The following is a 16,897-nucleotide window of genomic DNA, read 5'->3' as shown; positions in this document are numbered from 1 at the left end:
TCTGTCTTGCTTGCTATTACAGCATTGGTTGTATGTGTTAAGTCTTTGTGTTAAAGTTTCTGTCTTGCTTGCAATTGCAGCATTCATAGTATATGTTAAGATTTTGTGTTAAAGTTTCTGTCTTGCTTACAATTACAGCATTGGTAGTATGTGTTAAAACTTTGTATTAAAGTTTGTCTTGCTTGCAAGTACAGCATTGGTAGTATGTGTTAAGATTTTGTGTTAAAGTTTATATCTTGCTTGCAATTACAGCATTGGTAGTATGTGTTAAGATTTTGTATTAAAATTTCTGTCTTGCTTACAATTACAGCATTGGTAGTATGTGTTAAGACTGTTAAAGTTTCTGTCTTGCTTGCAATTACAGCATTGGTAGTATATGTTAAGATTTTGTGTTAAAGTTTATGCCTTGCTTACAATTACAGCATTGGTAGTATATGTTAAGATTTTGTGTTAAAGTTTATGCCTTGCTTGCAATTACAGCATTGGTAGTATATGTTAAAATTTTGTGTTAAAATTTCTGTCTTGCTTACAATTACAGCATTGGTAGTATGTGTTAAGACTTTGTGTTAAAGTTTATGTCTTGCTTACAATTACAGCATTGGTAGTATGTGTTAAGATTTCTGTCTTGCTTGCAATTACAGCATTGGTAGTATGTGTTAAGATTTTGTATTAAAGTTTATGTCTTGCTTGCAATTACAGCATTGGTAGTATATGTTAAGATTTTGTATATGTCTTGCTTGCAATTACAGCATTGGTAGTATATGTTAAAATTTTGTGTTAAAATTTCTGTCTTGCTTACAATTACAGCATTGGTAGTATGTGTTAAGATTTCTGTCTTGCTTGCAATTACAGCATTGGTAGTATGTGTTAAGATTTTGTATTAAAGTTTATGTCTTGCTTGCAATTACAGCATTGGTAGTATATGTTAAGATTTTGTATATGTCTTGCTTGCAATTACAGCATTGGTAGTATATGTTAAGATTTTGTGTTAAAGTTTATGCCTTGCTTACAATTACAGCATTGGTAGTATATGTTAAAATTTTGTGTTAAAATTTCTGTCTTGCTTACAATTACAGCATTGGTAGTATGTGTTAAAATTTTGTGTTAAAATTTCTGTCTTGCTTACAATTACAGCATTGGTAGTATGTGTTAAAATTTTGTGTTAAAATTTCTGTCTTGCTTACAATTACAGCATTGGTAGTATGTGTTAAGACTTTGTGTTAAAGTTTCTGTCTTGCTTGCAATTACAGTATTGGTAGTATGTGTTAAGATTTATGTCTTGCTTGCAATTACAGCATTGGTAGTATATGTTAAGACTTTGTGTTAAAGTTTATGTCTTGCTTGCAATTACAGCATTGGTAGTATGTGTTAAGACTTTGTGTTAAAGTTTCTGAAACTTGTGTATCATCCACATCAGTTACAGTATTTGGACCCGATTTTTTTTCTACCCTAAATTCACCTGTGGTCAGAATCCGATTTTGTGTCCAGATTTTCCACTTTTTGGTCTCAGATCTAAGGCAAACTGGTATGAACTGCAAACAGACAGATGAATCTTTGCAAAAAGTAGGGTAAGATGGGCATTTGGAATAAAGAGTGGTCTCAATATGAAAATAATGGGTCCATTAAGCCAAAAAAAAAAGAAAAGGAAACTTTTACTCTTCTGCTCATGTGCGAGCCAAATAGCCAATGAAAAACGATGTTTCTAACACAACTAGACATTAGGTTATTTGAAAATCACCTGGAAGTTGATGTGTTAGGATGTATTCAGAAATAGCTTTCAAAATGTGTTATCTACTCGAATTTCAGGCGAAAATGACAAAAACCTCCAGGGGTTAATGTGTTAAAATGTGGTTTCAAGACAGGTTTTACTGTAGCAACTAAATTGTTGTTGTTGTAGGGTTTAACATCACTTGTGCGCACAAGATTGGCTATACATGGCATCCAGTATAAATGGTGGAGGAAGAACCTGGGGAAAACCCTTGAAAGAACCACCGACCCATGAGAAGCTACTGGCAAGCTTTCTCACATACCCACATTGGCCGAATCCAAGACTCAAACTCACACAGACAGAGGTGATGTGGCAGTGATCCATAATGGTGAGCGCTTTAGACCACGTAGCCACTCAGGACCCCCCAAATAAATTGTATTGCACTGTTTGATGATACTGTAAATATATTTCACTTAAGAAGCAAGTTGTTGGAAAAAGTAAAATTTTCAATAATTTGCCTATGCAGGAGATTTCAATAAGTGTCAGGAGGGATGGGAGATGCCCTTATATCGGGAGGAAAGCCCTCCTGACCTTAATGACATTTATATGATCTGTGCCCTGAATTCTCAAACAGCTTAGACTCAGGCCATGTATTCTCAAATAGCATCAACCAAGGACTTGTATTCTCAAACAGCATCAACCAAGGTCTTGTATTCTCAAACAGCATCAACCAAGGTCTTGTATTCTCAAACAGCATCAACCAAGGTCTTGTATTCTCAAACAGCATCAACCAAGGTCTTGTATTCTCAAAAAGCATCAGCCAGGGTCTTGTATTCTCAAATAGCATCATCCAAAGACTTGTACTCTCAAACACTATAAATCCAGGTCCTGTATTCTCAAACATCATAAACACAGGTCCTGTATTCTCAAAAAGGATAAATCTAGATCCTGTATTCTCAAACAGCATCAACCAAGGTCTTGTATTCTCAAACAGCTTAGACTCGGGCCATGTATTCACTTATTTCACAAACAGCATCAACCAAGGTCTTGTATTCTCAAACAGCTTAGACTCAGGCCATGTATTCACATATTTCACAAACAGCATCAACCAAGGTCTTGTATTCTCAAACAGCATCAACCAAGGTCTTGTATTCTCAAACAGCATCAACCAAGGACTTGTATTCTCAAACACCATAGACCCAGGTCCTGTATTCTCAAACACCATAAACCCAGGTCCTGTATTCTCAAACAACATAAACCCAGGTCCTGTATTCTCAAAAAGGATAAATCTAGATCCTGTATTCTCAAACAGCATAAATGCAGGTCATTGATTCTCCAAACTTTTTGAACATGAAATTTGAGGTACATCTCAAAACTCCCAAATTAGATGTACTGTTTATACTTGTTTATAATGTATTTGCTTGCTTATAAGTTGAGCCAAATTGCAAATAACAAAGATCCTGATCTGTTGTAGGTATTTGTGCCTGCAGATCAGGGTCTGTGTAGTTCTGCTGATTACTCCTAATAAACTGCATAGATCCAGGTCTGCTGGTACATTATGTGATGGCAGGTCTCGGTGTATGCAGTTTGCTGTTGGACTCAAGTTATGAGTACATACGGTCACACACACACAACACACACACACAGAGTACATACGGTAAGTCATGTCCAGCTCCAAACAACATAGACCAAGATCTGCCATTGCATGATGGTGAACAATGCTCTCATCATTTGTAGATTCCTCTATATAATTTGTAGATGTCTTCTGTTAACAAATGCCAAATGCTATATGCATGCATGTACAACTTTGAAGTTTGGATAGTGGAGATGTAACGATCAGAAATTCTAAAATTTAGATCCACCTGTACATGCATGCAGACATTTTTTTAAAGAAAAAAAAAGAATTGCCTTCACAACCCAACTCTTTTTTAGCATTAGTTTACCATTCCTCAAGAAATGTAAACCACTTCAATATGCATGTTTAGAGATATTGTATTGTCGGCAATTGTGAAGACCTACCTTTTGACATTAGAATTGTTAGTTTTTACATTCATTGGAAGGGACAAGTGAACTAACAAACAACTACAGTAAGTGAATAGTATTAAATAATTTTATTTTCTTAAACTTTTTATGTTCTTGACTATGTATTGCAACTAATAGCTGTTTATCAGTTGTTAACTGGATGCTTTATTATAGCTTTACACATTTTATATGTGCAGTACATGTAGCTTGTTGAGGTGGATGGCCTTTGGGGAGAATAGCTTATGATATGTCAATTGCCCTAGTAAAATAGATCCCATTAAGTAGTACATTTGTAATTCCAGTTTATCGTTTGTGTTTGATCAATATTCCATACTTCACTGATATGATAATGATTTTTATTACGGTATATCCAGGTTTGTGTGAAGACATGTCATCACTCTTCCAGCAGTGGCATCAATATTTTATTAAGGTTTAGGTTCCATTTTCACTTTCTTATATTTCCTAAACCCTAGATGGATTTGAATTTTGAGTAGATGATAGACTGCTCTGGTATCTAGAGTTCAGCAATCTAATGTCAGACATCCAGTGATGATTCAAATGCCAGAGAAGCACAGTAAACCATCTTGTCAGACTTAATGTCTTTTAGTAGAGAAGCTTTCATAAAGAAAGAATATATAGTTACAATCTTTTTCAACTTCAAGAAAATTGAAGACACCATATGGAAGTATGGTACAATGTGTGACTTGTAAAACCCAGGTTTAGGGTCTGCCTGTATAATTTTACTTCCAATGTTTTGAAAGAAATTTTAAATTAAAGTAGGCAGCACCACTTTTGAAAGCTATCTTTATGAGATGGGTGTACCTCAGGGTAACATATTGTTAGTCACCCCATTCAGTTATTGTTAGTCACCCCATTCAGCATCAGAATTGACAGCATAGTGTAATAAACTTAATCCGGAAACTGACTGGTCATTGTATTCAGTGACTTTTTAATCTGCTATATAACAAAGAGTATTTATTCCACTGACCATCAACTACAGATAAACTTAAAAAAAGAAGTTAGAAATGGGCATTAAAATGGATTTACATTTTATAAATTTGAAACTGAAACTGAAAAGTTTTCTCTGATTTTATCATATTCATGATGACCCAAAATTCTATCTTGACAATTGTCTAGTTCCTGTTGTGGAAGAGACTGGTGTTCTAGGACTTATGTTCATGTTGCCTTTATCTTTTGTTCTGCATGCCTTTTACAAAATATTAGCATATTTGCCTTTTATATTTTATCTTTTATTTACATTTATTTGGAAGAGTTTATGTTCCTAAAGTTTTCTTGCACTTCTTCACTTCATTATTTGTGTAGAACTTAACTTTTAATTGACACCATAAGGTAATTTTTGTGATGATTAAGTGCTAATGCATGCATTCTTACAGTAGGATGATTCATGAATCTGTGGTATGCTTGATCAACATTATGATTCAAGTTTTAATTTGCTTCTGTTTCCTAAACCCCTTGATTGATTTTCATCTTACTCTGGATGCATCATAATGAAACTATGACAGTTCATCCTGTGACATGCTTGTTCAACCATTTGACCTTGGGGTCAAGGTCACATTTTACAGCAGTGCTTTCATTGTGGGTTTCACATGCAGGTCCTGGCCTTGTTAAGTTTTAGCTCACCTTAATGAAAGAGAAGAGTTGATTTACTTCTGTCACATCAGGTGATGCAAGTATAAAGGCATATGCATGTGTAATTCCTGACAGCTTCTCAAACAATCTTTTTTCCTGGACAACAGCTTGAAGTGGGTTTCAATGAACATATCCACATTGATGAGGGGGCTAACTATGCATTCTTGTATGCTTGTTGCAGATTGTTGAGGAGGCTAAATTAGTAAATAGATGTATCTTGATAAGAGCTAAATCCTTATCACAAAAGTAGGTTATTGTGACCCATATTTCATCTTTCATTGACTTGGTTACATTTGTGTTTTAAGTTAGAAAGTTAAGTTCATGCTGGAATAACTAAATTTGATGATTGTTGTATGCATCTGTTAGTACTACAGATGCAAACAATCATATATATGATAGTATGTTTAACTGAGAGGTTCTTTGCAATGACCAAAAATTCTGCAGAGTCAGAAATTATGTGTTATCTTGCTTAATGACCTTTGCCTCTTGTCAGAATTCATCAGTCAGAGCTCTTCTTTCTAAAACAAATAGTAACCAGTGCCGTTATCAAACAACAGTAATACCTTTTGAGATTTGGCTTATAAAGAAAGGTGACTGATGATGGATAAGCATTTTTCCTTATCTCGTTCCGAAGTCTTAAAGTCTGTTTAAATCTTTATGCAAACACAGAACATGCTATTTATCAGATTGCTGGAAGGTAGGAACTGATATATCATACCTGTTCAGATTAAATGTTGTAATAAGGGCGATATTTACGTAAGATTGTGAACCTGGGCCTGTATTCAGTAAACTTTAAACTGGAGACTTTTTACTTTAATATAACATTTTCATTCAATAACTTTACTTGTTATTATGGTGTCTATGGTCACAATAAATACTTAATTTGATTAAGTACATTACTTGTTGTCCAAGTACTGTTAAGTAAAGTTTTGAGCTTCGTTGTCACTTTTGTGCTCTCATGCTTGAAGAATTCATGTATGGGCCTGCGATTCTTTCAGCTTTGAAAGTAAAGTTAGGCTTAAACAGGAAACTCAGTTATTATAAATAATGGTTTTACTCAACCTCAAAGTTTTCAGAATGTACAGAAAGACTTTATGGAAGCAAAGTATTCAGCTTGAAATTGCATGATACCATCATCAGTATTCTGTAACAAAGTTCTAACTAAAGCTCATACCAACAAATATTGATACTTTTTAAACAGACATTATGCAGAATAGTACAACAGTAACCAACAAAGCATACTACACTGAATAGCACAACAATAACCAAACAAATTTCACAGAACAGTTTAACAATAATCCAACACATTACACTGAATAGTGCATAGATAACCCAATGAACAGACATTACACTGAAGAGTACTAGAGTAACGAAAGAAACACATTATAATGAACAGTACTAGAATAACCAAAGAAATGGACATTACACTGAATACTACATAGATAACCCAATGAACAGACATTACACTGAATAGTACAAAGATAACCTAATGAACAAACATTACACTGAAGAGTACTAGAATAACCCAATGTACAGATGTCACACTGAATAGTACTAGAATAACGAAAGAAACATTACAATGAACAGTACAAGAATAACCAAATATACATTATACCTACTGTATTGATGCATGCTTCCATAAAATTTAAAATATACATTTCTTTGGTAATTACAAGTTTGGTCATCATGTGGGCTTCAGGAGAACATTATATTATTACTCAGTTGCCATATTGTTATTATTACTATTCTTGAAGATATTATCATCTGACATTGGGTATAATCATCCTGACATTGGGTATGATATACTGACATTAGGTATGATCATCCTGACATTGGGTATGATCATTCCGACATTGGGTATGATCATCCTGACATTGGGTATGATATACTGACATTAGGTATGATCATCCTGACATTGGGTATGATCATTCCGACATTGGGTATGATCATCCTGACATTGGGTATGATATACTGACATTCGGTATGATATACTGACATTGGGTATGATCATCCTGACATTGGATATGATATACTGACATTGGGTATGATCATACTGACATTGGGTATGATATACTGACATTGGGTATGATCACCCTGACATTGGGTATGATATACTGACATTAGGTATGATCATCCTGACATTGGGTATGATCATCTTGACATTGTGTATGATCATCCTGACACATTGGGTATGATCATCCTGACATTGGGTATGATCATCCTGACACATTGGGTATGATCATCCTGACATTGGGTATGATCATACTGTAAATTTGCTTTACTTAGCTGACAATGGGTATGATCACACTGACATTTTCCTTTGCTTAGCTGACAATGGGTATGATCATATTGACATTGGGTAGGATATACTAACATCTTGGAATGATCATCCTGACATTGGGTATGATCATTCTGACAGTGGGTATGATCATGCTGACAGTGGGTATGATCATATCGACATTGGATGTGATATATTGCCAGTTTGGTATGTACCGACATTGGATCTTCATTTAGACACTTCTCACTTTATGTAATTGTTCTTAAATGAAAATTATGCCAATGTGACCCTCAGAATTACTTTAGATGTTTTGAACAAACTTTTTTTAGCAGCTTATAATTTATCTGTGTTAAAATGATGCTGATACAACCTCCAAATCAGTGCCTTGTAGTTGGTTTGGAATGGAAATATTTTTTACTCCAACATCCTCCAACATGGTACCATAGTGGACAGATAAAAAAGATCTTATCACACCTCCACTTTCACAACATGGCATTGACATGGGATTTTCACAAAAAACGTATTACTATGAGATGGTTATAAATGAAAATATTGCTGGACAGACATCCTTATTGTTTCCTACTTTTGTTAAATGAAAGCTTCATTGTCCCTACCTTTTATCATCTTTATCTCATTTGGTCATAAAGCCAGATGAGCATACTGTAAGTCTGTCACATGTCATCCATCATGTATCATCTGTCATATGTCATCCATCATGTATTATCCATCAGCAGTTACTGTTTCACTTATCCACAAAATCTGTTGGACAAAATGTGAACAAACTTGGCAGAAATTATTCTGGGTGTTTTTTCTTCTTAAAATTTAACCTCTCTTTATCCATGCTGTTTTTTTACAAATGGATGCTGGAAATACTAGAATGACCCATTCTAGAAATAAGTGTAGTGGTGTGTATTCATTAAACATGCTTGATATGTGTAGTATATTATTCATAGATTCTACACATACAGGATACATGAGCATCAGTCCTTCTTGTAGGCATGCTGTTGCCTATGCATATTAATCACACCATTAGAATTTTTTTATCAGGATGGAGTGCAGTAGAATAAATCAATAGGATATCAAGTTTATGAAATAGTCTTTCTACATCTTAGTGAAATGGTCAGCTGTTATGTAAATCTGGTAGGTTTTATCAAACCCATGATTGCCTCTTGTTCTTTATTCAAGTTGTTGAATTTTTATACGCATGCCACAAGATTAAGCGTGTGGTTTTATTTTGTCCATCTGTTGCCAATTTGTTTCTTCATAATAACCTTAGTTGTCCACCAGTCACCAAACTTTTTTGATGGCTTGCACTTAGGGAAAGGAAGAACCTTTTTTATTTCAGTGTCAAAAGATTAAAGGTCAGGGTCACTTGAGTTCTAGCATTTATAGTTGCCAACTTCAAGGATACTTTGAACGTGGTATATTTAAGAACCCTATTGAGCTTATAGTCAAATGGTCAAAAGTCCTGTCACCAGTAGTTACCCAGCTTTGTTGATGGCTTGCAGTTGGTGTAAGGGCAAACTTTATTACTCTTGGTTTGATAAGGTAATGGGTCAAGGTCACTGACTAAAAGAAGAAAAATGATTTCTGTGTAATAACATCAGATCTGCATGAAGTAACTCAACCAAACTTTGTGGATGGCTTGAACTTTATATAACAAAGAAGCATGCTGATTTCAGGATATAAAGGTCAAAATCAGGGTCACTGTCTGAAAGAAGGAAAATGGTTTCTGTGCAAAATTTTCTGTTATCTATATAGAGAACTATGAAAAATGCAGCAAGTTTACAATGACATTCAGTATACCACACAATATACAGGATATCAGTGTATGCATTTAAAGTTTGCAGTGACATTCAATTTACCACAAGATATTAGTGTATGCATTTAAAGTTTTGAATGAGATTCAGTATACCACACAATATCAGTGTATGCAGTTAAAGTTCACATTGACATTCAATATACCATAAGATATCAGTGTATGCAGTTAAAATTTACAATGACGTTAAATATACCACACATAATTAATGTATGCAATTAAAGTTTGAGTATACCACAAGATATCAGTGTGTGCACATAAAGTTTACAATGACATTCAATATACCACAATATTAGTGTATGAATTTTAGTTTATAATGACATTCAGTATACCACACAATATCAGTATATGCATTTAAAATGTACAATGACATTCAGTATACCACAAGATATCAGTGTATCCAATTAAAGTTTACACTGACATTAAATATACGAGAGATATTAATGTATGCATTTAAAGTTTGCAATGACATTAAATATATCACACAATATCAGTGTATACAATTAATGTTGACAATGACATTCAGTATACCACACAGTATTAGTGTATCCAATTAAAGTTTACAATGGCATCCAGTATATCACACAATATCAGTGTATGTAATTTAAGTTTACAATGACATTAAATATATGACACAGTATTGGTGCATGAATTTAAAGTTTACAGTGACATTCAATATACCACAAGATGTCAGTGCATGCATTTAAAGTTTTTATTGAGATTCAGTATATCACACAATATCAGTGTATGCAATGAAAGTTTACAAGGACATTCAGTATACCATGAGATATCAGTGTATGCAATTAAAGTTTACTATGACATTCAATGTACCACACAATATCAGTGTATGCAATGAAAGTTTACAAGGACATTCAGTGTACCACACAATATCAGTGTATGCATTTAAAGTTTACAGTGACATTCAGTATACCATGAGATATCAGTGTATGCAATTAAAGTTTGCAAGGACATTGTGTACCACACAATATCAGTGTATGCATTTAAAGTTTACAGTGACATTCAGTATACCATGAGATATCAGTGTATGCAATTAAAGTTTACTATGACATTCAATATACCACACAATATCAGTGTATGCAATGAAAGTTTACAAGGACATTCAGTGTACCACACAATATCAGTGTATGCATTTAAAGTTTACAGTGACATTCAGTATACCATGAGATATCAGTGTATGCAATTAAAGTTTGCAATGACATTCAGTATACCACACAATATCAGTGTATACAATGAAAGTTTGCAATGACATTCAGTATACCACACAATATCAGTGTATGCAATGAAAGTTTGCATTGACATTCAGTATACCACACAATATCAGTGTATGCAATGAAAGTTTGCATTGACATTCAGTATACCACACAATATCAGTGTATACAATGAAAGTTTGCAATGACATTCAGTATACCACACAATATCAGTGTATGCAATGAAAGTTTGCATTGACATTCAGTATACCACACAATATCAGTGTATGCAATGAAAGTTTGCATTGACATTCAGTATACCACACAATATCAGTGTATGCAATTAAAGTTTACAGTGACATTCAATATACCACACAATATAAGTATATTCATTTAAAGTTTACAATGACATAGTGTATACCACAAATTTCAAGAAGACAAAACTTGTTTTTACATTTTTCCCCTTTGTTTTAGTGGGTAGGCAAATCTTGGCGAATATATATATATATATATATATATATATATATATATATATATATATATATATATATATATATATATATATATTCATTGTAGCAAGCTATTGAGAAATCACTAGTTTCTATATTGTTACTGTTTGTTTTCATCCACCTTTCTGTGCATGCATAAAGCTCTCCCTCTTAAACTACAGATTTAGGGGTCAATACGTGCCTTTTCTTTTTTGACAGAATAATGCACAAGCTCATATTGTTACTCATCCACAGAAGTTAAGTTATCAATAATTTGACACAAATGAAATTACCTTATGCAACCAGCATTGATGCTTGGGTCTTCTTACCTTTGGGGGTCTAACCCATGGGTCGTGACTTAAAAACTGTTTAAAGATCCATCCATAAAGTATATTACTTGCACTTTCTTGAAATTATAAGAGAAATTAATCAGGCATTATAGGTTTCTGGATCTCCTTTGACACCTTCCCACACCCGAGGACTGGCCCCATAAGTAACAGGTTTGAAATCATTGAGATCCTCACTGTTATAACTAAATAAAAATGCAAAATCATTTATTAAACTTGAATTGGTCTCCAGGTCTCACCCTATCCCTGGGACCTGACCATGGGTTATAACTGTTTATTGTCCCACTGTTGTAAATGTTCATTGTCTTACCCCTACAAACGTTTAGATGAACTTCACATGAAAATGGGAGTTTACCTGTAGTAACCAACAGTAAAATGTTCAGCTGAGGCTAAAAAAGATGAAATATTTCATGGAACTCTTGTTCTTTTGCAAGCCTTACACAATGATCTCAAGCTGAATCTACAAGAATCATGGAGGGGCCCCTAGTGGCCGAGTGGTCTAAAGCACTCTCCATTATGGATCACTGCCATCTCACCTCTCTCTGCATGGGTTTGAGTCTAGGATTCAGCCAATGTGGGTATGTGAGAAAGCTTGCCAGTAGTTTCTCGTGGGTTGGTGGTTCTAAACAGGGTTTTCCTGGGTTCTTCCTCCACCGTTAATACTGACTGCCATGCATAGCCTATCATTTGCTGAAAAATGGCGTTAAACCCCACAACAGCAATAACAACAACAAAAATCATGGAAAGGTGAAACTGAGCAGTCAGCTAATGTACATGTATTTACTTTTTACCTCGATGTTGAGTGAAAGTAGCATAACATCCTGAGATTTAAGAACATTTCAGTATGGAAGTTTAATAATGTAAGCAGTATTATTATTTGTTCCTTAATGTTCATATTAAAGACTATTAAGAGCCTTTCAATTTATCTTACAGAACATTCCTGTTATCTTTGATGATGAAACAAATGACGATGATGATGATGACTTTTTTCCAACATTCCACAAGAAAGAGAAAACAAATAGAGATAGTAATGTGTGGGATGACGTGAGTATCTGACGTACCTTCTTGGTTGTTTTAAGCTCTATTGGTCATTGATCAGAAGAACTTGTGGGATGGCCTGCTGTCTGTCATTATCCATATATCAATTAGCTTTTTTTATTGCTACTTCTAAAGTCAATGGAGGATTACCATGAAACTTTACACACGCATTCTAGTTGGATATAAATAAAATTAGTGATGCTTGAATATTCAATATTAGCATGCAGAGGCCATCTTGAAAATCTGAATAAATGGTCATATCCACTAAAAGACTTAATATGATTTTATTTGTTAGTTCAAAAGAAAAATGTTGCTAATCTAACACCTAATATGGCCACCATGGCAGCCATCTTGAAAATGTAATCAGTATGTCTCCTGAATGGAAAGCTATATCAGCATGGGTTTTCCACCACAAAATTACTTGCAGTGTCTTTTTGGATCTAAATCAAAATGATATTGATCTTGCATCCAATATAGCTCCCATGGTAGCCATCTTGAAAATGTTCTTTTCTAGGTGGCTGGTCATATCAACGGGTAGTTTTTTTACAAAAACACTTCTTGTGATCTGCAGTTGTTTCAAAATGAAAATGGTGCCAGTCTGATAGCCATCATGGCTTTCACCAACTTGAAAATCTTGATATGACTACTCTTCTTAAACAGAAAGCTATAATGACTTAGTGTTAACAATGATGCTGATCTTACATTTAATACAGTCACCAAGGTGGCCATCTTGAAAGTCTTGTTATTGTTACTGGGGGCGCTCCACAGACATTACATACTTCTAACAGTGACAGGTGTAAAGTGAAGTTGTTTGCATTTGCAAGATGCACATTGGATATAATGTTGGCATATTCCATACTAATTTCATTTACTGCATCTTAGCTAGCCAAGGTTCCAATAATCCTATCTTCACCTTGGCAGATCAAACAGCTGTATCGGTGCTTTGTCCAAGCAACATCTATTGAATTTCACGTGTTGTCTCCCTAAGTATGTTATGTCAACTAACCAGTTGTGTGGTACATCAGCTGAAAACAGCTGTGGCATTTGACCTAAAAAGGATACTTTGTAAGTTTAACATCGAAAGTATGACTGTGTACCAGAGGGAAGCCATCTATTTGAATGAAAGGTATTTGTGCAAACACGAACCAGCACTGGAAGAGTGCTTATTTACCATTCCATTCAAGTTGTGTGCTTCCCTTGTCAGGATCACCTAGGAACAGTGTTCAAATTTGAACAACTTAATTTTTATTGGATGTGGTGGCCACATCCAATGAAATTCACAGACCCGAAGCTCAAAAATATCTGCTCTATATGCCAAGGTGTAGATAGGGTTATCAGAACCTTGGCTAACGAAGATGTCATGTACTTTGGCTGAAATTTGTTTGCATGTTGTACTTGTGGAAATCATATGTGATTTAAGCAAAACTAGGTAGAAGTGATTGCTGTAGCATGTGAGTTCAACTCTCCCAGCAATGGTATGACTTAGTAACCAGGTAAAAAATCTTTTTTTAAAACCTTTTTCTCTCAAACAGCTGAGTCGGTTTCGATAAAACATGGAGTATTTCTTAGGAGATGCTTTATCAAAGTTTTTTCAGTGGGGACTCCCCTAGCAATGGTGTAACTTCCATAGCAACCACATGAAAATCCTGCAGATAACACCTAACTACCATCAGGTATGGCTTTTTTTACTAATATATAAAAAAGCTATCACAGATTGACCTTCCCTCCAAAAATGCCTTACCATATCTGACCAACTATGATAGGTCGAATCTTACTTTTACCACCTTTCATGTTCATGCAGATGATAACAATGCATCATGTAATGCAGTTAAATTTGCTCAAAACAAAAACATGGTTAAACAATATGTCCAATACCACTGCTTCCTTCTAAATAGCTAGAAATTCTCCAGACATTGGTCTCTTTCAAATCAATGCACCTGCCTTATTACTGAATTTGCTGTTTAGACCAGTGTGTGCCAGGTGAGCAATATCGGACCTACCAATGTCTCTTTTTCATTTGTCTTAAAACTTGGAAATAAATTTTTGTTGCACAATAAAATTGAAACAAATGTCTGTTAGGTTTATGTACCTTGTAATTTATTACTTCTATAAATAATATTGTAAATATATTATGAATTTCTAAGGAATCATCTTTCCATCTCATTTATAACTTCTTTGTTTGGTAGCTTTTTGGCAGGACTTAATCTGGATATATACCCAAAGCAATAGAATTTTATTTCTTTTACATGTAGCTGTCTGAAGCACAGAATGTTAGAACTTTATTTCACCATAGTTTTAGCTCTGCTAGTCAAAGACCTGAAAACCTTATGCAATGGCATTTTGTTCATTGTTGGGCATACAATGTCTGTCGCACAAGTTTGTTCTCACTACTTAGTTGAAACTTTCTAGCTAGATTGCCGTGACACTTTACAGACATATTCATCCCAAGGTCTAACTGGTTCTGTTTGAAAATGTTACCACTTTCATATTCAGATGGGGTTTTCACTTCAAGACATGTTATAATGTCTTGGTGGTCCTTAATAAAAATGGTGCCCCTAAGACATACAGTATGGTACAATTTTGTTGTTGCTACACACATACCAAATTTTGTTGTGTTGGACTTTATCAAGAATATCAAAGATGATGTAAGTACTCGGCAGTCTTATTTTATATTCCTGGAAATTCCTTTAGGTCATTAGAGCATCTGTCCCATCGAGAGACTCTTGTTTATGACCTACCTATTTTTGGGTATGGCATATTTTTCTGTGACCTTGTTTGTCTGTTTACTTTGCCATTTCTGCCAGATAGCTTCAGTTCTAGAATGCATACTTTTTGGATAGCTTACACTTGGAGTAAGGAAGAAGCATTTTGATGTTAAAAGGCACACATTTAAGAAACTATTTTTTATTATTATCTGAAATGGTTTTAATACTCTGCAGATTCATTAAAATTCATTTTGACTGGTGGGGTCAGTCCTTTTTGGGGACCTCTTTTTTAGTTGTTCTAGGGAAATGTGAGATGTTTTTTCAGTTATTCCAGGGGAAATGAGAAATGTTATGTCAGTTATTGCAGGGAAATGAGAAATATTTTGTTCAAGGGAAATGAGAAATGTTTTGTCAGTTATTCAAGGGAAATGAGAAATGTTTTGTCAGTTATTCAAGGGAAATGAGAAATGTTTTGTCAGTTATTCAAGAGAAATGAAAAATGTTTTGTCAATTATTCACGGAAAATGAGAAATGTTTTGTCAGTTATTAAAGAGAAATGCAAAAAGATGAAATCTATTGCCCTGATAATAAGTGCATATTCTGGTAATTAATTTCCTTATTATGTGAATAAACAAACATTCCCACTTGCGTCAGGATTATAAAGATTGTAAAGGTGCAGTCTGGCTTATGCATATGGTCTGGTAGTTCACATACGTAGACACTTGTTGTTTCACGGATGTACCAGAAAATTAAATCTTTGTATTTGTGCATGATTGAAACACTTAAATCACTCAGATCAGAAGCCAAGTGCATTAAAAGCAGCAGCTGAAGTAAAAACAATTGCAGAACTATAATACGGATGTTTTATTTAATTCATCACTTGCCTTTAACAAGAATATGTGGCAATAAAAAATGTAATTCATTGACAGATGATTTTAATTCTGATATTCTGCAAGATATGAACGCTGTGAATTATGCATATTAAAATGTTTTTCTAATGATTTTCATGTGGCAGCTTGTTTCCACAGCAGTGAGAAGGTTAACCATATAAACTGAGACAGTCTGTTATAGTCAGGCTTGGATTTTGGTACCTAAAAGTTTGGGTCTTTAGGTGTAACAGTATTGGTAGAAAGACTGTTTTACGTTTCAGTTGTACAACTTAGACAATGATGAACTTGAGCAGCCATCAGATGCAGAGATCATCTACTATCCGACAAGTGAGGGATCCGACACACTTGCCAGGTAGGGTAACATGGTTGATGTAGGATGATTAATGGAATCTTCCTGGTATCTGTGTGGAAAGAATACTAGATACTACAGTTTAACCATATTGGGTGGGGGTAAGTTTAAAAAATATTAAGGTCAGTTGGCAGTTTTTTTTTTTGTCCTGTCATTTGTCCACATACATGGGAATTTTTTTTAATGATTTCATCCACTTAGCCTGCCTAATTTTTCTGTCGGGGTCTTGAATGGCACTTTATACTTGATGCGAGAGTGATAAAGGAAGATATCTGCTATACATGCTGTCACTGACAACAATTTACAGAAAACTTAATTGATTAAATAAAGATAGTGAATTAGGTGTATAATTCCGGATATTTTTGTTTGCATTGTTTGAACATCTTATCCACCAA

At 34.4% G+C, this 16,897-nt stretch overlaps 1 protein-coding gene across 1 annotated transcript in view; it reads left to right on the top strand.

The window, feature by feature from the left end:
• Positions 1–16,897, top strand: part of LOC149804759 (uncharacterized) — a 258,169-nt gene that overhangs the window by 171,867 nt on the left and 69,405 nt on the right. Inside the window, exons 22-23 of the mRNA XM_089944059.1 lie at positions 12,454–12,564; positions 16,414–16,505. Coding sequence (XP_089800185.1) covers positions 12,454–12,564; positions 16,414–16,505 — 203 coding nt within the window. The remainder of the gene's footprint in view (positions 1–12,453; positions 12,565–16,413; positions 16,506–16,897) is intronic.

This window comes from Sinohyriopsis cumingii, chromosome 2, assembly GCF_028554795.1.
Source record: "Sinohyriopsis cumingii isolate HCF-2022 chromosome 2, ASM2855479v2, whole genome shotgun sequence".
Lineage (NCBI taxonomy): Eukaryota > Metazoa > Mollusca > Bivalvia > Unionida > Unionidae > Sinohyriopsis > Sinohyriopsis cumingii.
The sequence above is the reverse complement of the archived record's forward strand: the minus strand, read 5'-3'. Positions and strand labels throughout refer to the sequence as shown.